The 24,019-nt window shown below is 39.2% G+C and overlaps 2 protein-coding genes across 2 annotated transcripts; one reads left to right on the forward strand and one right to left on the reverse strand.

The window, feature by feature from the left end:
* Window positions 1–5,187: 5,187 nt before the first annotated feature.
* Window positions 5,188–7,922, reverse strand: LOC148722561 (uncharacterized). The gene has a single exon (XM_088736179.1). The coding sequence runs from the start codon at window positions 7,537–7,539 to the stop codon at window positions 5,650–5,652; it is 1,890 nt and encodes a 629-aa protein (XP_088592305.1). The 5' UTR covers window positions 7,540–7,922; the 3' UTR covers window positions 5,188–5,649.
* An 11,415-nt stretch (window positions 7,923–19,337) lies between these two features.
* LOC111346095 (uncharacterized) lies at window positions 19,338–21,853 on the forward strand. The gene has a single exon (XM_022953390.2). It carries the CDS (start codon window positions 19,628–19,630, stop codon window positions 21,230–21,232), a length of 1,605 nt encoding a protein of 534 aa, XP_022809125.2. The 5' UTR covers window positions 19,338–19,627; the 3' UTR covers window positions 21,233–21,853.
* The last annotated feature ends 2,166 nt before the right edge of the window (window positions 21,854–24,019 follow it).

Below are 24,019 nucleotides of genomic sequence, written 5' to 3' on the forward strand. Positions count from 1 at the left end.
CCTAATTTTTTAAAAGGAGATCGCCGCTGTTAATATGAAAATTTACCGGAGGTCAGGGTACGAAAAACACGGACTCGTATTTATGGCGCCCCCATAAATGGGAAGACCATAACCTCGTTTTGAGATATAGTTTGTTCCTGGAATAAGTAAAGTATGTTTGTGTCGTAAGTTCGAAAACTGCGTAATTGAAAGCGCCTGTGCGAGAATTCCTTCTCATGTTTTCTGCCAGTTTAAATTTATTGTAAACACTGATAACAACACAAAAATCAGGGTATAAGATTATGTAATCTATTTTACTGGATCTTTTTTCTGTAAAATTCAAGATCGCGGGTACTAAATGTAGCACAAACAAGGCGTTAAGTAATTTATTTTGGGGTTAATTGAATTAACATTCATGTCTGAAAGTCCGATGCCAAATCAATTTTCGCAAAATGCATCAAATTTAATACGGAAACTAAATGATTCTGTGCTCTCTCATCAAAATTACAAGCTATTCATTAAACTTTTTCATCAATATACCTTGATTACAAATTTGTGTTTGTAGGGTAAACTTCGCTTATAAAATAAATCGGCTTATTTTTATGCACGATAGAGTATAATAAGCGTGGTAGGGGTGTCTTCCCGATCGAATTGCAATTTGGAAGGGTTGGAATGAAAATATTGGGGGTAGAAATGCACTCAATCTTGTGTATCTCAAAACGAGTTTATGGTCTTCCCATTTATGGGGGCGCGATAAATAAGAGTCTGTGTTTTTCGTACCCTGACCTCCGGTAAATTTTCATATTAACAGGGGCGATCTCCTTTTTAAAAAATTAGGGGTGGTCCATGGACCCCGGTCCATGTTTTGTATACGTCCCTTCAAGAAGCAGAAGGAGTAACATATGAACCAGAAGGCATTTAAATTATTTTTAGACACTCCTGCAGACAAAATATGGACACTTGGGCCACTAGAATGGTTGCATAATTAAAAAAACTAAGTGTGATTGCTATTTGTAAGTTTAAAGGCCATTTTCTCATTAGCAATAATTTTGTCTTCAAGAAAAGATATCTTGACAACAATTAAAAAAAAATAATAACTTTAGTAGCTAACACAATTACTGGTAACCCAGTAGTTTACATTGTGGGCTGTAAACAAATAATTCAAATTGAACATAATATTGTTAAGAATCCCAACTGGCCGGAGGCAAACCAGTTGGCTATTTACAAGCATGGCCGAGGAATTGAACTCGGAGCTACCGTGAAACAAATCCAGGGAGTGGTCAGAGCGGGACTTGAACCCGGGAACGACGGATTGCGAGTCCGACACGCTGACCACTCGACCACGCTGCCCCCCCAGATTATCCGAATGATCTGAAATTTTCAGCATTTGTTCCTCCTGATAAGTTTTGTGTTATAAGCAGAGCAATTTTCCACATGATCTATGTACTTAAAGTTATGAAGTGAAACACTACTTCGATTTCCTATGTCAAATGTAATCGATCACCGGACCATTTGAAATGTTTTCAACATATCAGAAATTCATCTGCTTATAACAATAAGCAACATGTATTCTTTGAATTGACACTAAAAACATTTTTTTTTATTAATTCCAGAAGGAGTTATCTTTTCTTAAGTAACCCTTGGTAGAACCCAGCAGGTGGCACAATAAAACGAGTGGTATCCTATTACAATTGACATGCATGTGGAGTGTGAAATATTTTTTTCATGATCTTCAAGTCCTAAGCTTTCCAGTGATATATAGTTTGCCTAAGTTTTCAGTTAAATCCTAGCCATGAAAAATGGTCAAAAAATGGGCATTTTTTCAGGTTTACCCCGCCTTAAAGAGGAATGGTTCTAGCGGGTAATGAGACGTCAAATCGAGAACACGAAAGTCTGCATTTCACACATTTTCACTTGTTTGGGAAGGATGTCGTCGATATTGTCCGAAATATGCCGACTAGGTGTGTTGTATGAGGAATGTATGAAGCGCGATACCCTCTTGCAAATTTCGCATCCTCCTACAACACACTTAGTCGGGATATTTTCGGACAATATCGACTACAACTTTCCCAAACAAGTAAAAATGTGCGAAATGCAAATTTTCGTGTTCTCGATTTAACGTCACATTACCCGCTAATGAGCGAGTATTACGGTTGTGTCACATTAAAATTTACCAGATTTCATCCCACTCCCCCCCCCCCCCAAGGCTCTGTAGTATCATGATCCCCTTAGTGTGATCCCCCCAACATTTCAACTGCCAATTATCGTCAGTATCAACCACCTTCACCCTGAAAATGAAGCATCTTTAGGTAGCACAGGTCTGGAGTGGAATTACCTCCCTGTTGATGAGCTTATTTATCAGGAATGCAGCGGCAGAGAAGTCAGAACTTTGGATTATCAGAATGATATTTGTTGTAATGTAAGAGTTATAGATGCCTGCTCACAAGTGGGAAACGAAGGAATGCAAAACGAACAACAGGAAGAAGTTGGAACAATGGTTTGGAAGCGACTCAGACTATTTGTTCTCCGCACAGCTTGTAAATCATTGTACATTATAGCTTTAATTTCCCTAAGATCATCTTCCATGATCGACTCACCGTACATGTTATTCACTTATCTCTCCTAGAAAACTGAACTTAACTGTCGTTCCAACTTCAAAGATACGATTCCAGTAAAAACACAATGGATGAATTCAAAATCCGTCAAATTATATATCTCTACATGTGGTTCTTTGGATCATCATATGCTTTTTCTTTTACGAACCTATCAATTAATGGGGTTGAAAGGAAGACTCTTTCTAATTCGTTTCTCGGTTCTTTTTTTGTCTAGATCGAGTGTATTGTTATGAAGTATTTAGTTAGTTTACAAATATTTAGTCAGATAGTCAGCTCAGTATCACTATGATATAGTCATTCGTTGATATTTAGAATGTCGTTACTGTACGAATTTAAATTCTGAAGCTCTTTTTAGGTTTGGCTGTAGCGATAAGTTTTTGAATTGTGACAATCTTGCCTAACTTCCGATCTAAAAATTCCTTTCCTGCTAAAAATAACAGAAAATAATGAGTTTGATAAGTTTCAGTGATTTTCCTCTGTAGTGTAACAATATTTATCAGTTGTCTGCGAAAACTGTGCATTGAGATGAGAACTGGGTGAGTCTTTTGACTTTAAGTTGTGACAGTTGCTTTTCGGCATAGTGTACGTGTTTTGAATATGAAGTCAGAGATTTGGAATACCTCGCCATCGATACCAGATGTGGTCTCTTGAGGAAAATTTTGAGAAATATTGAAATTCTTGAGCAGTGACGGAAGTTTCCATTTTGACGTATATTTATGTCCAACTTGTTTGGGTGACATCATTTGGGGGTGAAAGATCAATCAAAATAAGAAAATGAAGGGAAAATATCAATGTCGATATTGATATCGAAATTCAGTCTAAATCTTCCTGTTGTATCCCAACGACTTGCGTTTTCAAAGTAAGTCCAAACTGAGCAGCAGCACACTGATAGAATTTTTTGGTCGCATCGTGTTCAGTTTCACCCTATCGAGGCGTAACAGAGCATTACAACCCTGAAGAACCTGAATTTACAGCGACCTCTTTTGGCTACGATGCTTTCGAAAGCACCGGTCGAGAATGGTATTATCAATCCTGTTGACGAGTTTGCACTTCAGGAATACAGCGATAGAGGGGACGCAGCTTTTCTTGTCTTCTCTCTTCAAGTCTTGATGTGAGAACTATCGACGCTTGCGCACCAGAGGAAAACGAAGGGACATTAGACAACGAACAAGATGAAGATCGAGCAATGGCTTGGAAGCGGCTCAGACCACCCGCTCTTTCCACAGTGGGGAAAACAATGTATATTGGAGCACTGACTTTACTGATAAGGGCAACTCTCATAGGCTCGCTATTCATGTTGGTCACTCATTTCTCGTATAAAACTGAAGGCTTTGAGAAATAAGGTCAACACTACTATAAAAAAGGCAAAAGTGTCATACTATAATTCGTTTTTCAAGAACAACCGGGGTAACATTAAGAACACTTGGAAAGGGATTAATATCATTTTCGGTAATGTACCGCAACCCACCAGAATCCATAGCCTAAAAATTGGCGATACCATTTACACTACCCTGATGAAATCAGTAATAGGCTAAATCACTATTTCTCTAGCGTAGGGCCAATTTTAGCAAATGAGATTCCCCTCACAGACGCAAAGTTTACCGACTATCTTCTTCCTCTGCCACATGTCTTTTCTCTAACTAAAACATCTAATGATATCGTACTAAAACTGATTCAATCGTTACCGCTGAACAAGGCAAGTGGTCTTGATGGTATTTCCGCTAAACTATTAAAAGAGGCCGGACCTATTGTCTCTGCATCCTTGACCTACATCATAAATAGATCTTTAACTACCGGTATTTTTCCTGATGATTGGAAGGTAGCCAGAGTCACTCCTATTTACAAGGATGATATCAAACTAATCCAAATAATTAAGACCTATATCTGTCTTGCCGATTGTCAGTAAACGTATTGATAGAGTAGTCTTCATGATGAGGCATGATTTACTTGCCGATTCTCAGTCGGGTTTTCGACCTTGTCATTCCATTTTGACTGTCCTTCTAGATATAACTAATGATTGGTTTTCTATTATGGATAATGGCTTACCAAATGGAGTTCTTTTTCTCGATCTTAAAAAAGCTTTCGATACTGTTGATCATGAAATACTACTTAAAAAGCTCAATTTCTATGGGGTTGACTCCACAAGCTTAAAACGGTTTCAATAATATCTGACTGATCGTAAGCAAAGAACTTATGTTAATGGTCTCTTTCTGATTACGGCTCCACTGTGTGTGGTGTCCCTCAAGGTTCCATCCTGGGACCTTTATTATTCTTGATTTATATAAATGATCTTCCCGCGATTAGTCTATCCTCAACACCAAGACTGTATGGTGCCGGATGATACTTGTCTTACCCTTACCGCTCTTGATCCTACTGATCTACATATAAAGCTGAACAGTGATCTAAACAAGATCCAGTCTTGGCTCCAAGCAAATAAAGTTAGTCTTAAGGTGGCTCGATAGTCTAAAAATGCTCATTTTGGCAACAATTTTACCAACACTTAAACTTTAAATCATATCATTATACTTGTGCCACAAACTTAAATAGGTCTTACCCATTACTTTCCACTAAGTTAGGAGAGCATTCCATAAAATTCAGAGGAGCCACACCATTTATTCTAGCCACACCCAATTCCGAGAGACAAAAATAGGTATGTTTTTTGGCAAAGATATCTCTACTCTGCTTTATGCTATAGAGCTAAAACTTCAGGTGCTTGTTGTACTGTATCACAGCTGTGCAATGACCTACTTTGAGGTAAGTACTATGTTGCATTCATGAATTAGCTCTCAACAAAGAAAGACCAAAAAATAACCCTGACTACACTTCAATTTACAAGGCATAACCCATGAGTGAGAAGTCCAAACACTATAAAAATAGGTCATTGCACACAGCTATTGACACTTGAGATGCTGTGAAAATTTGATCTACTTATCGTAAATATTTTTTGAGATATTATTGTCACAAGGTTTCAAAACCTCTGAAATACGGAAAATTAGAAAATAGCAAATAAAGTTCACAAGATCATTGGGCAAGCAGTCAAGAGTTGAAAACAATGTTAGAAGGCACCAGCACCATACTGTTGTCCTTCTATTGCCTCTAAAGTGTCACTGTAACCTTTTTTGAAGTTTCTGATCTGTTTTCTCCTTTTTTTGGCTTGCTCAGAGCTTTTACGGCGAGAATGGCGAATTCGATTATGATCTTGCTTTCGGCAAGCTTTGATGCAATGAAATCCTGGGTCAATTCCCAGGTTTCGAAGAACTAAAATGATAGAAATAGTGCCATTGTTAAAATGTGAGACTGCCAAGAAGGTAGCAAGTTCCACCACTGCTAGCCCAGAGTGGGTTTCCTTTGTAGCACGCTGCCAGATAAGGGCATTGATGGCCTCATTTTGGTTTTGCGTACCACCATGTAGACAGCGTGCAAGCAGACTTTGCTCACTCAAGGCTTCAAAGGTGGGATAGATGGCATTAGCCACAGCCGTTGGAAGGGGATGGTTATGTCTATAATCAGAGGTCCCCTGTGCAACATCCCTTTGAAAGCCACACCATGAACTCTCTCCAGGGGGGCACAGGTCGTGATCTGGGCTATCATCAGTTGACTGTGTATGATGCCAAATTGCCATTACAGCATTCTCCATAGCTTGGATATCATGAGTATTGTTCCTAATGGCTTTCCCATAATATACTTGCAGTTTATCAATGACATTGTCTGTTAGCCTGCCCCTTCCGCCAATTGACTTTCCATCTTGAAGACGTGTCTGACCAGTTCTCTTCTTCAGTGAGCGAAGTCGCGACCCCAAACGTTTCTGGACATGGCCCACACATTCCAATTTTCTTACTTCAACAGGCCCATAAACGGCTTCTTCAACAATAAGTTTGTGGGATTTACTGTCTCCATCCCCAAGAAATTCTGTATAACGAACAGAGTAGTTTTGAACAGACCGTTCAAATATGGCAAGCATTCCAGAAGCATCCATCGACCCCGAAGAACCAAAATAGTTTGCCTGGCAAAGATGCTGGTGTCCTTCCCACCACTCCTGAAACTCAACAGTTCCTTCTTTGCTTCTCCAAACCATGCATTCCTTGCACTCTTTGGACATTACTTCCACATCGAGAACTTTACCAGTAACTGTGGATATTGCAGTGACGACCCCATAAGCTGAAGAGTACCCCCTTCTTCTCCAAGTTCCATCCCCTGACACTCCAATGTCAAAGACCCCATCTTCTCCTGGCTCATAAAATTCTTTTGCCTCTTCAGCTGCATTTTGCATGCTCTCCTTGGCTACAGTCTCCGCAGAATTGCGAATTGTGGCAACATGATCTCGATAAGAGTTCTCGTTCATGGGCGGTAGCATGTTCATCACCGCAGCGAATTTTACAAGACTCTGGTGTCCAATTCCAATGTTCCTTGTAGCAAGGACAACTCTTCGGTTGACTTCATAAGCCTGACTCCCTTCGATTTTAGCAGAGGAAAAAAACCTCTTCGAGTATTTGCACTTTTGGGATGTGCATTTTAGCACAAAAAGAGTAGCAAAACCCATCTTGGCGCTGCAATCCTCCTCGAACGTGACGTGGCCATATTTACACATCGGACACCAAAATGACTCGAAGACTGAAGCAAGTACAGAGATATCAATCAAACGAAAACCCTCTATACTTGCCATCTTTTCCTCCTCATCGTTTTCAGGGTCTCCAGAATCGCTAGACTTATCGTCCAACTTTCTCAGGGTAGCAGGCATCGATTTAGTACGATCAGAATTCCGTGTGATGTTTTTCGGAATCTTTTCATCTTCGATATCGGTGATGTCTGATTCCTCGCTTTCTTTCACTGATTCCTGATCATCAGTTCCTTCCATTTCTTCAGAATTTCTTTTCTTAGTATACTTGTTGCCTGTAAACCTCCTTTTTTTTCTTCTAACGTTCCTAAATTTCCTTTTTGGAGGCATAATTCGCTTCAACTCTCAGTAGATAGATCGTAAACAAGCGAACACGTTTTTCTCATGCCAAGTACGTCATGTATCAGCACACAATGTCCTCATTTAGGGCCTAACTATTTACCAGGCCCCTGAAATCTATTCTGGTCACTCCTGTGAAGATTTCTTTGAAATCATTGGCTTTTTTTGGTGGAAAACGACGCGTTAACAATGCTGGTTTCCATAGCAACCGCTCAAACAGATCCAAAAACAGTTGAAAAACATACAATAGCCATGGGAAAAATTACAAAAGACTTACTTTTCTTGAAACTACAATGACTGTTGGTGCCCAGAAACTTATTTCCAAAAATATGAAGTTTTTATGATTTTTTGGCCTATCGAGCCACCTTAATGTGAAGAAAACTAAATATTCCATTATTGCTACTCAATACAAGATCACACATCTAGATCATCAACCTAATGTAAGAATAAATGGAGATTCTGTGGATAGAGTCAGAACCCACAGATACCTAGGGGTCGAAATTGATGATACTTTAACGTGGCACTCCCAAATTTATCGGATGGTTAACAAAGTATCAGCTGGCATGGCCTGGCAATTCTAAAGCGGGCCAGGGCCGCAGTACCGCGTGATACCTTCATTAACATGTATAATGCCCCGGCCTGGTTGTTCTATTTTTCGACTATTGTAGCCCAGTATGGGGTTGTATCGGAAAATGCCAATCTGATCGAGAGATTCCAGAAGCTACAAAATAGGGCTGCTCGTATAATAACCAGTTCTGATTATATGACGCCATCTTCTTGTTTATTACATGACCTTGGCAAGGATACACTTGAAGAAAGGCGAACTAAACAGCTAGCGATTACTATGTATAAGGTGGTCAATGTTTACTTTCCACTTCGCCTGCATAATCTTTTTCAAACAATATCGCAAGTCCATACCTATAATTTAAGGGACTCGGCTCATAATCTCTTTACTCCCAGACCACTCTCTGAAGCCGGAAAACGTAGCCTGCACCATCGAGGTGCTACACTATGGAACAGCCTCTCAACTACTAGCAAAACCCAGACCACTGTTAATGCCTTCAAAGAATCCCTGCTGGCATAACAATTGCTTTTTGTTATAATTGTAACGATCTTTTTATTTTAGGATTTAATAGCTCTTATCGTATGACAAGTTGTAGTTATTAGTTTTTAGTTTTAGCATTGCTGTTGATATATAGTATTGGATTATTTAGTATTAGCATAATTTGTCTAATTGTATTAATTAGTAGAAATAGTGCTCGTTTTAGATTGCTTATGAATGATTATTTGTATATTTAAGTTACACACGGCTCGATGGAAGAACATATTTTATATGAAATTGATACCGTGTATAAACAAAGCTTATGATGGTGATGATGATGATGAACTCAACTGTTGATCTTTTGTTCCTTATGAGTATATCTGGGCAATTTTATCTTTTAATGAAACATTTTTTGACAGGAAGCTCAAGAAGACAACGGGTAACTTTTTTCATTCAAATGATTCTAGCATCCTGCTTTAACGACATCCTGGCTATTATCGCAATCTTTTCCATTTACCCAGCGTACAACAAACAAAACAAGGAAGGAAAATTTCAAATCGCTATTTTCGCTCCTCTTGTTGGAGTTGTGCTTAAAGTAATTTCCAGGATTTCCTCTCAGGGTTTGTGGAAATTTACGCATCCGATGATTATTCAAAAGCTCAGTATCTTCTATCGCATCTTTAACCCGCAGCTATAAATAAAAATAAATGAACTATACTCTCTTACGGTTAAGAGGGCTTATAACCCACTAAAGGTGCTAGTGGAACACGCGAAAGGTTTGTAAATTACTTACCGAAGGCTCGTGAGCCAACTTTTGTTCCGCTTATCAAACATCCCACCTGGGTTATTACGCCAGTGAACCCATCGAAATATTATATCAATGCTATACAAGCCTGGAGTACCATTAATGCTTGCTTGAATTTTGTTGATTGTAAAATTCTACATTTACAGAATCCGTTGTTGAATAAAACTGCAAAATGGCTTTGTTTTTCGAATAAAGAAAGTAAATAAAAGACAGCGCCACCTCAGTTGATCTTTACTTAGCCAGTGAGCCAAGCCCTCATTATCAGCGCTACAGGACGCGCCTTTCTCTATCCGTGGGGAGATTTGAGATGAGAAGTAGACAGGTTTGCCAGAGGGTCTGGCACTAATGTTAGAACCCGTTCAGACCTCCCACCGGCTCGCGTTGCTCAGGGCACGAAACTAACCTTTGTTGGAATCAGTCAGTTACCTTGATTTAAGTTTACTAAATTAAACTCAAATAACACTCCTGAGAACTCAAAAACTGTTTTGCTACCTTTTCAATACCATGACAGGGGTAACGAAGCAACTTTAATAAGCTATTATAATCAGTCTGGCAGTTCAATAGCGTCTTAAGTTTCCCCCACATCGTAAAGATGACGACACTACTGAATGCAAGCACAAATTTGTGAGCTGGAATCACCACAGGAGGCCCAGACAAGCGACGAGTCTGGGTTGTTGATTCGAAATATAAAGGAATGTATGGGAGAATATTGAAGAGTCTTATTATCGTGAACTTATATCATGAAATGTCCGAGTTTAAGCTCAAAATAAATGTAGACCTACCTCACTTGCTGTGTATTGTCGTTTCCGTGGGTCTAAATTGCGAATTTGAGCGATTTGGTGGGGTTTGCGTCGACTGTTACTATACGTTATAAGAAGGAGACAAGGATGGAAAGCTCATTTTCGACCGCTCTAGCGCAAAGCCGATTTTCACCCAGAAATAAGAATCGACCGGCTTCCAAATCAAAAACCAGATAAACTGAAATGTTGACGCTTCTTCTCGTCGCGTTCAATCGAAGATCCATTCAAAATTCAAGCGCCAACCGCCAAAACATTTTCGAGAAATGCAGCTTTCGAAGCGATCAACATCCGCGGCCCCGATTTCGTGTGCCAAGGAGCAACCGTCACGCTGTTTGCCCCATGCTGATTGGATGATGCTAAACAATGCCCGATTACAAATGCCTCATGTGGAAGGGGAGTCAGGGGCATATTCACGCCAGCGATTCATCTACTGACTAGCCTGGTGTGAGGTTTATGTCGCGTGACGGAAACCCGACACGACGGCTCGAGGGTCGAGAGTGGAATTGTCAGCCCGTCGATCCATGCAAAAGTGCCGTTTTGTTGAGAGTGCGCAATACAAATGTGGACTAACTCAGATATGATGTGTGCGGGTATCTATCGTCTATGAGCTGTATGTCTGGGAAAAAGAGTTCTAACAGGATAAAAAATGAACAGATTCGTGTAGTTATCCACTGCCATAATTCGTTTATTCTTTCAGAGTTCTACTTAACAAATGGTAAACACCACAGCGTACACTATTGAGTTATGGATGCACGCGGAAGGTTGCTAAGCACGAAAGAAGCGTAAGAGTCGCTCGAGGCGATAGCCGAGAGCGACTCTAGCTTCTTGAGTGCTTAGCAAACCTCCCAAGTGCATCCATAACTCAATAGTGTACGCTGTGGTGTTTACCATTTGTTTTATAACATAACATTGATACCTTGTAGCTAAAGAGTTCCCTTTTATTTAACAAATCTTACGCGACCAGAAAAAAACAAGCGCGCGCGGAAAAATAGTCTTTGCATTTGCTCACGTCAGCAGCGTACACCCATGGGAAAATGGGGGACGCTAAATTGACCAATCAGAACGCGCGCTTTGCTTTGGTTATGTTATAAAATTGTATGGGACTCTTAAAACTTGACATGAGCCAATTCCGAAAGACTTTTGCAATTGCCCATCATAAAATGCCTGAAGCACCACGTGCACTATGATTATTTAAAAGCTCAGTATAGTTATATAAATATATAGATATGTTTAATCAACACTTTGGCAAGTAGAGCTGAATTACAGTGCGAGTCAGAAAGTTACACACACAATATAACAATGATATAAATAACGTTGATAAAATCTCAGCAATTTCTCATGTATGAATATTATAAATAACACTTATAAATAATAATATTTAAACAACATGCACAACAATTTCATTACATTCAAAAGTTATCATAAATATGCCGTCAAAGGTTGCCCCTTAGGGGAAAAATTATTGGTACAGAAAGCTGCGAATCTATTTGTCTAACTCTGGGTCTCTCTATACGGAGGCTATCCCCTGAGCGAAGATTGTAACCATGAGGAACTACTTCCTCCACGCAGAGAGACCCTAAAGGTTCAGTATTAGGAAGGTCCTTCACAAACTTTATCCAGCGAAGATCCCTGCGCTGACTTAGAAAAAGCTGAGGATTCCTCGTGTATCTATCTATCTTCTATCGCATCATTAACCCGCGGCTATAAATAAAAATGCATGAGTGAATTGCACTCTCTTTCGGTTTAGAGGGCTGATCCATGATAACCCACTATAGGTGCTAGTGGAACACGCGAAAGGTTTGTAAATTACTTACCGTGGGACCGGGAGCTAACTTTTGTTCCGCTTACCATGCATCCCATGCCACCTGGGTTATTACGCCAGTGAACCGATCAAAATATCATATCAATGCTATGTAAGTCTGAACTATCATTAATGGTAATAACTCCATTTATCCCGATTAAAGACCGGTCAGTCAATCAATAGAGATTGACAGGTATCAATCGGTGACCAGTAAAAAATACATAAAATCGATTAAAAAATAAAAAGCATGCAGTTTACAATTGAATAACAAAATTTACTTAAGAATTATTAAATAAAATATACATTTAACTTGTACAAATATGATTGGAGCTGTTCATGTTCATCAGATAAGTAATTGTTTTGCCTTTATACTGTGAAAATGTTGTGAGTAATTTAGTAATTTTATTAGACTTTTACTTTTGTTACGGTGGCCAATTTACAATTTCAACTGAGTTGATATAACCAAATTACATATTCAGTCTTGACGTGTGGTACATCTAGCAACGTTGGATCTCTGAAGGATCGACAGTGTCTTTGTGATCATTTCATTGAGTAACCTGTCAACTGCTTAGGGCAGTTTATGTTCTATATAATACTTGCTTGAATTTTGAGTGTAAAATTCCATGTTTACAGAATCCGGTAATGAACAAAACTGCAAATCTTTGTATTTCAAATAAAATAAATAAATAAAAGAGAGTGCCATCCCAGCTTATCTTTACTCAGCCTGCGAGCCAGGCCCTCATCAGCGCTACAGGACGCGCCTTTTTCTGCTTGCGGCGAGATTTGAGATGAGAAGTGGACAGGTTTGGAGGGGGATCTGGCACTAATAATGTTAGACCCCTTCCAGTCCTCTTACCGGATCGTGTTGCACAGGACCTCATACTATCCCGCCAGAAAAGAAGCGCATGCGCCGAGGCACTAATAAAGAGGGCCAAACGGCCATAACCGCAATATTCTGAAAGCGAGTCCTGATGGCCCAGGATACGCCGGTGAAAAACAACTCAATAACCAGCGCAACTAAGGTATGAATTGCAAATTCCTGCAGAAACTTGAAAGGTGGAACGTTTTGTAAGTAAATAAATTGATATAAGTACAACAATCTGTTAACACACACAGTAGCGGTTGATTCATACAACATGCTTATGATAATGATATCAGCCACTAGTCTCTCACGGCGAGGAGCTGATTGTCTTTTCCAGATCACATGACAAATATGATCAATGAAGACCATAGTGCTTCGTTTAATAATTTCTGCCGCACCGTGGATTATTCCAAGAACAGCGATGAATTTGAGCTATCCAATGAGCTAACCGCCTCCCGGTTAGCTCAATGGATAGAGCGCTGGACTGTTGTGCGGGAGGTCGAGGGTTCGAGCCTCGGCCGGACCAACACTCAGGGTCTTAAAATAATTGAGGAGAATGTGCTACCTTTCTATAACATCAAGAAATAGTTAGATATTCTAGTCTTCTCGGATAGGGACGAATAAATGGAGGTCCCGTCTCCTGCAGGGTTGGGGTAGGAGACGTTAATTTCCCACTCACGAGATTACTGTGTGATGGATGTCCTCCCCTGGGGTGGGATGGGTGGGTTAGGACAGCAGGTCCACATCAGCTATTACAGCTGCCAATTAATCAACCTGCTTAAACAAATAAATGAATCAATGAAATGAAATGAAAAGGTTGTGAAGGTCTACTTGTAACGCTCGAAATATGACCGCTGATCCAAAATACAACGGTACTAACAAGATGTACGAATATTCTGGAGGAATTATTTCTTTTAAGCGCTGAGCGCAATGTCGTGAGATTGCTTTAAAAATAACTACAGGAAGAGGTGAGAAGAGTGCAATTAGAAGTTTTCCATCTTCAGTTTGTTTGTTATAAAGTGGATAAATAAATGATGTTGAGAAGATGCCTATTAAAAAGTGGAACAGCTCGGTGTCGTCATTGTTATAAATAAAATCGCTCTACTCGCCAGATTTCGAAAGTGATTTGTTAAAAGATAAACTTGCCAACATTTGCTAGCTAGGAATAAAATGTAGAGAGGAATCGTCTGAAACTTAGAAAGCTGGGATTGAGATATCCCGTAGACTTGAAATACAACTCGATAGACTATATCCACACAAAACAGGACAAAAACAACAAGGTGTTTTCTTTTCACGCCCTTTAAGTGATGTGGTCGAAAAAGAAAAAGCATCCCTACAAAAAACCACACATAAAGAAAGGCGGCACCTACTACACGAGACAATGTTCTGATCCACTGTATTTTAACAGGGATTGTCTCCTTCGCCTGAAATTCGCAGCTGCCTATCGTTTCGTAACAGACGTAAGAAATCATGATGTACAGTAAGCCGATGATTGCAGGAGTTAAGAGTGAAGTCAATGCGCCGATGTACATTGACTGACAAACTGTGCGAAGAGCAGATGGTCTGAATCGCTTCCAAGCCATTTCGTCATCTCCATTTTGCTGTTCGTCTTCATTCTCATCTGGTGAGCTTGCATTAATGAGCCCACATCTGACTCGCAAATTACCTACCGACAGGAGATTACGATCTTCCTCTGGTGGCAGTGAATATTCCTGATAAATAGGCTTATCAACGGGCTGACAATTCCACTCTCGACCCTCTGTGCTTAAGGTATTGTCATATCCAAAGGTCTCCACCGCAGGCTCATCAGGGTTATACTGCTCTGTCACGCCGCGTGTGAAGCTGAATGCGATGCGACCAAAAACTTCAATCAGCAAACTGTGAGTCATTGTCCAGGTAAGAGAGTCACCGAGGAAACACTTGGGATTTTTGATACCGAATGAACATGTTTCGAATAAGCTCCGGTTTAATAGTGTAATGCTTCGAAAGTGAAAGTGCCACTGAACAAAGGATATTGTTTTGATATTTTTTTGATATTGCACCGATATTGTTTTGAATGATCTCCAGTTTCTCCGTAAGGTGTAATAAATGAAGTAGCACTCACGAATCAGAAAACATACATGATAAACGATTCTAACACCTGCAGCCACATCAAGATGTCTGTCAAGGGACCTGATTAAGAGCCTCATTTGTATTTCATGGAAACGAACAAAGTTTCGAAGAATTTACTACCCTCCTGTGCAAAGAGAAAATTCAAGAGAAAGGATGACGACGTTTGGTCAGTTATGTCGGAATACTGATATCTTTATTTAACAAATGGTAAACACCACAGCGTACACTATTGAGTTATGGATGCACTTGGGAGGTTTGCTAAGCACTCAAGAAGCTAGAGTCGCTCTCGGCTATCGCCTCGAGCGACTCTTACGCTTCTTTCGTGCTTAGCAACCTCCCGCGTGCATCCATAACTCAATAGTGTACGGTGTGGTGTTTACCATTTGTTTTATAACATAACATTGATACATTGTAGCTAAAGAGTTCCCTTTTATTTAACAAATCTTACGTGACCAGAAAAAAACAAGCGCGCGCGGAAAAATAGTCTTTGCATTTGCTCACGTCAGCAGCGTACACCCATGGGCAAATGGGGGACACTAAATTGACCAATCAGAGTGCGCGCTTTACTTTGGTTATGTTATAACATATCTTCCATGACCTAATTTGAGAGAGGTTGTCATAGATTAGATTAGATTATACGTAGATTATAGGTCAACGCTCTTTTCAACTGAAAGTTGTGCGATTATCTTTAACCAATTATTTTAAAACATCGTTTCAAATACTTTCAAAGTGACGGGACTTCGCTTCCTTCATACATAGTTCCTGCGAATGCCATTTGTTTTCTATTTTGGCACGGCAATGAAACAGTTCTATAACTTTACTTAAAAAGTGTTCAGTTCTTTTGAGTTGGCAGAAAAACTCTCAAGCTAGAACCCAAATCGTAAATAGGCTTTTGAAGATTCTGTCTTCTTCAATCATCTGTCAACCCCAATTATTGTCAGTTCTGTTCATGTATACGATTTGCCGGTACTACTCGTGCATGTGGAATGCACATCATCAATAATTTAAAATCAGAACTTGGTAGAGCAGGATAACGTGATCGTTTTCTTTTTCTATAAGTTTTTCATACAAAGAGTAGAATTCTGAGAATTCATACTTTCCCTTGAACCAGTCCTCCCATGTAAGTCTAGCTTCTGAGAATTCAGAGAAGTATGACATAAATATATCTATGTTTTTGCAGCTTGTTATTTTTTCAAGAGTCATCGTCAGAGTTTTTAAAACTTCCTGTGTTAAATACAACTCAGACTTAAAATACAGATATGCTTTTCAATTATCGACGATAACACTTATTTAGTCATTTGTTTCGCGAGTTTTTTCTTGTCAAAAACTTCCATAATGAGACAGCCTAAGGCTTTTAAAATTCGGCATCATAATCAGTGTCGTAGCTACCTTTATACATGACTAAATTAGCTTGGTCAATGTGTCACATGGTTATTTGAACAATCCACTATTTCAGGTACATTTGTTTCACGCAGGATCTGTCATTATTCTAAACCGAATAAGGCAGTCTCAGGTATCTTTTTATTCCAATGATGAAAACCCCTAAAAAAGAAATAAATAAGGGAGCGTCACTCGAGCAGATAATTTCTTAGCCTGCAAGAAGGCACTCGTAATTATCGCTGCAGGAAAAGGTGCAAACTCTCTGTTTACATAGCGCAACAACCTGTAAAATCATTTTGTTTGCGTAGTGAAACATGAACTTGTTCTTGTAGTCAATATTTAACTCTTTTATTCCCTTGAGTGACCAAGACAGAATTTCTTCCTACCGTATCTGTACAACATCAAGCAGACAAGTGATGAGAATAAAGATAACTGTCAATGAGGGGATTATTGATTGATCTAATACCAAATTCTCAAAATGAACACAATGAGAATTGTAAAGCAGACAGTAAGGAGCATAATGTATGAAATCTTGGGAGTGAAAGTGTTGGTACGAATGCTTTGATTAGTCAATTTACCTGCCACTATTTCACTGAACGGGCCGCTAAATTCAACAGTTTGTTCGAATGGAAATCTTTTCCTCCATTTGAATCTAGAGAAATAAGAATTAACTTACTGAACTGGTTTTTTTTCCGCCTACGCTTCGTGCTTGGTACATAAATCCGAGCAGAAAATACTCGGCCTATAGCTTTCAGTATGGTCCTCGAACTCGGTTAAAAAAGAGGTATTTAATGTCCTTCGAAAGATTGACCGAAAGGCTATTTTTCGTATTCATGCTTAAATATAATTTCGCTTTCCAGCTAATTTGGCAAAAACTTTCGAATCGGTCCAATTATCGAGGGCAAATGGGAAACTATTTGCACAAGTAAACACCATGGAATAACGGAAATGAAGCTCCATGGTAATGAAAAAATTCAAAGTGATATTTTACGAGACTGATTCTAGAAGAACGTATCCTGAAGTCTCTGATGAAGTGTTTGCCATAAAGACAACCTTATTAACTAAAAATTGGCGTAGAAATTCCGCGGTACTTTATTTGTTCAATGTGGTGGAGTATTTTCACTTTCAGAGCTACAATCAGTAACGGACATTAAAGAACAATGTCTCGGCTTGCAGTTGCCCTACCGAACTTATCTCCAGCTATCTAGACAAAGGTATGGCTCCCATCGTCAAAACTTTACCATCATATATTAAAGACAGCCAACACGCTCTTCAAATTTTTCGAGACTTTAATTTCCCTGGCCAAAACAAACTTCTTTTCACCATGGATATTACGTCTCTTTACACTGTTATTCCTAATGGCGAAGGCCTTCTGGCCCTTAAACTTTAATGATCAACGTACTAATAAGGAACCTAAATCTGAAACACTACTACGCTTAGCCGAACTAGTGCTCACACTCAATTGTTTTTCATTCGGAAACAACTTCTTCAAACAAACCAATGGTGTAGCCATGGGCACCAAAATGGGACCCAGCTATGCCAATCTTTTTGTAGGTTTTGTCGAACATCAATTTTTCAGCCAATACAACGGGTCCAAACTTGAACTCTACGGTCGCTACATCGACGACTGTATCGGCGCTACCTCCTCTACCAGAGAGGAGCTCACTCAATTCATAACCGCAGTCAATTCTTTTCACCCGGCTCTGAAATATACCTGGGAAATTTCTGACAATTCTTTATCCTTTTTAGACATCAAAGTTTCAATTGAAGGTAACGGTTTATGCGCTAGTGTGTATTACAAACCTACAGACTCGCATAATTACTTGTCAATATTCGTCTTCGCATCCATCTCACGTTAAGAATTCCATTCCTTTTTCTCAGTTTCTAAGACTTCGTCGTTTATGTAGTGATGACTCTGATTTCCACCACAAATCAGAGTCAATGTGCCAGTTTTTCGATAAACGTGGTTACCCTGTTTCTGCCGTTCAAGCGGGTTACCACCGCGCCCAACTTATTGATCGACATTCAGCACTACAAACGTCGCATAAGGAAGATTCCGACCGCATTCCATTCACCCTCACGTTAAACCCTCACAACCACTCAGTTAAATCCATCATTCTTAAAAACTTTAAATTACTTCAAAACGATCCAGAGACAAGCACTATCTTTTCGCAGCCTCCGCTCATTTCATTCAAACGCGACAAAAACATAGGCAATTTTTTGGTCAGAAGTTCTTTTCAGACTAATGACCAACCGGGCACTTCTAAATGCGCTCGTGCACGATGCAAAACGTGTCCTTTCATTCACAACACTGATAAAATATCGGGACCTAAACGATCCATTAAGATCACCGATCACTTCACGTGCACCTCCGCCAATGTAATCTATTGCAAAACTTGCACTTATTGCTAAAAGATATACATCGGCGAAACAGGCAGAAGACTAGGTGACCGATTCCGAGAACACCTTCGAGACGTGGAAAGGAATGACAAGGACACATCGAAACCAATCGCTAGGCATTTTAATTTACCAAATCATTCTAAGCAACATATGGCAATCTGCGGTCTTTCCTTACACTTAGGTAACACGGAAAGCCGTAAAAATCGTGAACAAAAGCTCATCTTTCAAACCGGCAGTCTAAATTAAGATCCTGTCACGCCGGGATCAACGGACGCTTTTCATTCCACTAATTTGTTCTTGTTTTTCTCGTTGCCTTGTTCCCACCAATACCGTAGCTCCATTTTCTGCCTTTAAAAGCACACACAACCCACAATTCCTCTGTTCGCTCCGACGAAGGGCTAACGCTCGAAACGTCAGCTTTTGTTATCGTTACGGTGACCAACTTACCATTTCAACTTTGTTGATGTATCCAAATTATTTCGTTACCCCCCACCGACGCAGCCCCAAACAGTTTCTTTCGAAACTAACAGCATTTAAAGAACAATGCACTTGACATAAGAGAAAACAAAATATTTTGTTTACGCTTGAATTGGCAATGAGAACAGCAACTGTTACTAAAATAAAGTCTAACTCTTCATAAGGGATAGTTTAAAATCCGAGCGCTAAAAAGATATCCAACTAATCGATATTCAACATCATATTTGATGAATTTTCAGTGCACAAAGTGGAATTGTCAATTCTTTCCCTAACATGCAGATAGAGCTAGAGCATTCCACTTTCAAAGCATCATGCTGAAAAACTGGACTTATTCCGCGAAATACGTTCATTCGGTTTCGAAGATACCAAGTGTTTACTCGGTGGATCTTTAACACGGACAATGACTAACAGTTTGTTGATCGAATTTTTTGCTCGTGTTCTATTCAGCTTCACACGCGGCGTGACAGAGCATTACAACCCTGATGAGCCTGGAGTGGAGACCTTTGGATATGACGATACCTTAAGCAGAGAGGGTCGAGAGTGGAATTGTCAACCCGTCGATAAACCTATTTATCAGGAATATTCACCGCCAAAGGAGGACGAGCATAATCTATCGTCAGTATATAATTCGCGGGTTAAATATCGGGTCATCAACGCAAGTTCACCAGATGAGAGTGAAGACGAACAGCAAGATGAAGATGACGAAATGGCTTGGAAGCGATTCAGACTATCCGCTCTTCGCACAGTTTGTCAGTCAATGTACATCGGCGCCTTAATTTCACTCTTAACTCCTGTAATCATCGGCCTACTGTACATCATGATTTCTTACCTCTCCTACGAAACGACACAGAACTGCCAATTTCAGCCGAAGGAGACAATCCCAATTAAAATACAGTGGATCAGAACACTGTCTGACGTGATTGGTGTTGCCTTTCTTTACATGTGGTTGTTTATGGAAATGCTTTTTCTTTTCCGACCATATCAGTTAAAGGGAGTGAAAAGAAAACTCATTCTTGTTACTTTTATCCTGTTTTGTGTGGATGCCGTGTATCGTGTTGTACTTCAAGTGTACGGGATATCACGTTCCCAGCTTTCTGTGTTTCAGACGATTCCTCTCTATGTTTTATATATAATTAGCATATGTTGGCAAGTTTATCTCCTTACAAATCACTTTCGGAACCTGTCGGGTAGAGCGAGTTTATTTATAAAAATATCAGCACCGAGCTTTTTCACTTTCATTACTGCCATCTTTACAGCATCGTTTATTTATCCAATGTACAACAAAAAAACTGAACATGGAAAACTCCTGATTGCGCTATTCTCGCCTCTCTTTGGAGTTATCTTTAAGGTGCTCTTACGACTATGCGCTCAACGCTTGAAGAAAATTGCTCACCCGGGACATTCGTACATCTTGTTAGTACCGTTGTATTTTGGATCAGCGGTCATGTTTCGAGTATTGCAGGCAGACCTTGACAACCTTAAATTCATCGCTGTTCTTGGAATAGTTCACGGAGCGGTAGAAGTTTTAGAACGAAGCACCATGGCCTTCATTGATCATATTTGCCATGCGGTCTGGAAAAGACAATCAGCTCCTTGGGGAAGTTTTCGCACTCCTCGTCGTGAGAGACTAATGGCCGATATCGCTATTCTAAGTATGATATGTGAATCAACTGCTATTGTGTCTGTTAACGGCGTTTTGTACTTGTATCAGTTCACTTACTTACAAAACATTTCACTTTTAAAGCTGCTGCAGGAATTTGCAATTCATACCTCAGTTTCCCTGATTATTGAGTGGTTTTTCACCGGTGTATCCTTGGCCATCGAGACTCGCTTTCAGAATATTGCAGTTATGGCTGTTTGGCGAAAGAGATGGAAAAGACACATTTTGGTTGCGATAACTAATCTGGTTCCAATGTCCATCTGGACGACAGCAAATATCTTGAAGATTGTGCATGGGCGCTTTGATGAATCTAAAGGTCTTCCGTGCAAAATGCCGTTTACTTAGAGAACTTCTTAAAACTAAATGCCGGCAGTCTTACAGCCTTTCTTGGGTTTATGAGCGTGTAGTGCTCATGATTATTGACATATTGTATTCAATTCAATTAAGTAAACTTGGCATTGAGAAGAACAAAATCACCTTGCTCGGCTTGTGGGAGGCAAGAAATCTTTCAGTATTTTCTGAATCCAAGGTATATTTCATAACGACAGAAAAAAAGTAGACTGCGAGCAAACTCCGTATTGACGAGACAGTGAGTTTCTTGGCTTGAAAAACAAGGACGCTATTGTTTTCCGTTTTCATGGCGTTCACTCATGCACATGCCTTCACTCTTGATAATTAATGGTTATTCTTGATGCTAGAGTCTGATATGCATAAAGATCCAGAACTGTATGTATATAAAATTGCCTACGAAGGATATGAGACACCAGACACCTAGCTCGATATAAAATTATACGGAGAGTAAGTTGACAGTAGTCGAAAGTTATGCGATCATCTTTAACCACTTATTTCGAAACATCCTTTCATATGTTGTCAAAATGATAGGACTTTGTTTCTCTCCTACATACTGCCTGCATACGCTGATAGTTTTTTTTAATTCTACACGGCAATTAAATAGTTCGATATTCAGTTCTTTTGTGAAACTTTTAAGTAAAAAAACTCTCGGGAAAAAAACCCGAATCGAAAATGAGCCTTCGATCTTTCAGTCTCTTCTACAAGCTTCTGTTATTGGTCAGTTTTATTCATGAATACGGTCTGCTGTGATCCGAACCTGGTACATTAACGTGATAGTTTTCTTCTTCTGTTTTTCATACAAGTATAAAAAGACTTACAAGATGGCAAACTCTCTTTATCAACAATCCTCCACCACAAAATCTAGCTTTTGAGAATTGAGAGATGCAGGAATATAAACACGTGAATAGCTAAATGTTTTTGTCACTGATTATTGTCAGCGTTGTTAAACCTTCCTGTGTTTATTACAGTTCACACTTAAAATACAGACATTATCATGAGTCAGTTCGTTTCAAAAGCCATGCTTGCAAACGAAGTCGAGCCTGAAGGCTTTTAAAAATTGACTAAGTGAACAAAGAATATTAACTTTTAAGTACGTAAGCAAAATGATTCTCTTCCGCCTAGTTTTGGCTCGTCATTTAAAAAACCGTGTTCCTGTGTTCCTGTGTTATGTTAGAATCAGAGAAAGCTAAGTCCGCGCTGGCACCATCTTCAATATATCTAATGTCTCCTGTATACACGTAAGTGTGTGCCCTCATATAATTCCTACAGGGCTTTTAATTGAGGTATCCATGCCGCGCGTCCTAAAGTGTACATGGTCGAATTTAGAACGTACCTTCTTCAACCAAAAAAGTAATAGCAAAAGGAAATATTAGAATATTATTAAAAAACATAAGCGATTAATTGCCTAAACTGCAGTCTTCAATCATTCCATCCGTCTTTTATCACTTTTATCACTTGCGCTTTTTGTTAGTAACATTTTTAGCCAGAAAAAGTTTTAAGATTTTACTATAACTAGACGCATAGCTGCGTGAACTCGGGCTTTCAATATCACACATCTGAAGTTATCTTTTGGGGACTGCAAAAATCAATCCCTAGTCCTCGAATTCAAGTACTGTCAAGGCATTGAGTTTTTCATTTTTTAATTCAAGCATCTTCAAGGACTTTCAAGGCTTTTACGAACCCTGAGTAGGTAATGTATTTTCCTTTAACTACAAGGAGAAGGGAATTTCTTAGCTATTATAGGTACCGAGTCATAGTCTGTTGCCAAATGTTCACGGGGAGTTTTCAGAAATCAGTAGTTTCAAGCAATATTACTGTTCAAAAGTTCATATTGTTTTTAATAGGCTCTAAATATTGAATATTGCTGATGGCTGCAACAGAGAAGCAGTGCTATTTACAGTTTTAGTATATTAAATTAGAAGAATTTGACTTTCATTAAATACCAAGAGGGGATACACATATTTTGACCTTTTTTTGGGTTTGAAAATACATGTCATACAAAAAAACTGAAAACCACATCAAAAACCCTGTGCATTCGCTATTATTTCTTACCAGATTTTCGAGAATTGATTTGCTGTCAACTGACTCAGACAATATTCCTTCACTGTAATTACTTTTAGGATCTAAACTTATTTCAGTTCCACAAACATGAACAGTTTTTGGCTAATCATCTGACGGTAAATACTTATTTAAAGATGAATTTTCATATAGTCTTTTGCCATACTGAGTCTCAGTGAGTCTTAGTAACATTAGATAAGGGATTTGAATTCCAGTAACTACGTGATTTTATTATGTGGTAGCAGAGTGAATAGACAGCCACAGCACAATTCACATTGAACTTTCTGGTTTCACAGGCATGACTCTGAAAAAGGGTACTATTTTGAACTTTATTAATTTTAACCCCTTTCAACTCAAATACATCATTGTTATGTATATACTCTGAAATAATGTACTAAGTCATTCAGTGATGCTACGTCAAGCAGCACACATGTACCTTGAGGATAGCTTTTACCATAAATATCCCTTGCATGAGAATCAAATATTTTCAAGCCCACATTACCTTTACAATAGATAGCAACTGCAGTACATCCTTTTGTCTAGACAAAATTGTTGAAATTTTTTAATGTAACTGATTGAAAGGCTCTATCTAAGGAGGTACAGTACTGATATCCTTCTATTGTAGCTTCTTGATGAATAGTACCAGTGTACCTTTCACTGTATTGAAGTTCATAGTCAGTCTCGAACATATTTAAAAGTGTGGGTAATTCTGTCTGCATTAAA

Source organism: Stylophora pistillata, chromosome 10 (genome assembly GCF_964205215.1).
Source record: "Stylophora pistillata chromosome 10, jaStyPist1.2, whole genome shotgun sequence".
NCBI classification, from domain to species: domain Eukaryota; kingdom Metazoa; phylum Cnidaria; class Anthozoa; order Scleractinia; family Pocilloporidae; genus Stylophora; species Stylophora pistillata.

Coding starts and splice junctions, on each gene's coding strand:
- LOC148722561 (XM_088736179.1), bottom strand. CDS start 7,539: ATGCCTCCAAAAAGGAAATTTAGGAACGTTAGAAGAAAAAAAAGGAGG.
- LOC111346095 (XM_022953390.2), top strand. CDS start 19,628: ATGACTAACAGTTTGTTGATCGAATTTTTTGCTCGTGTTCTATTCAGC.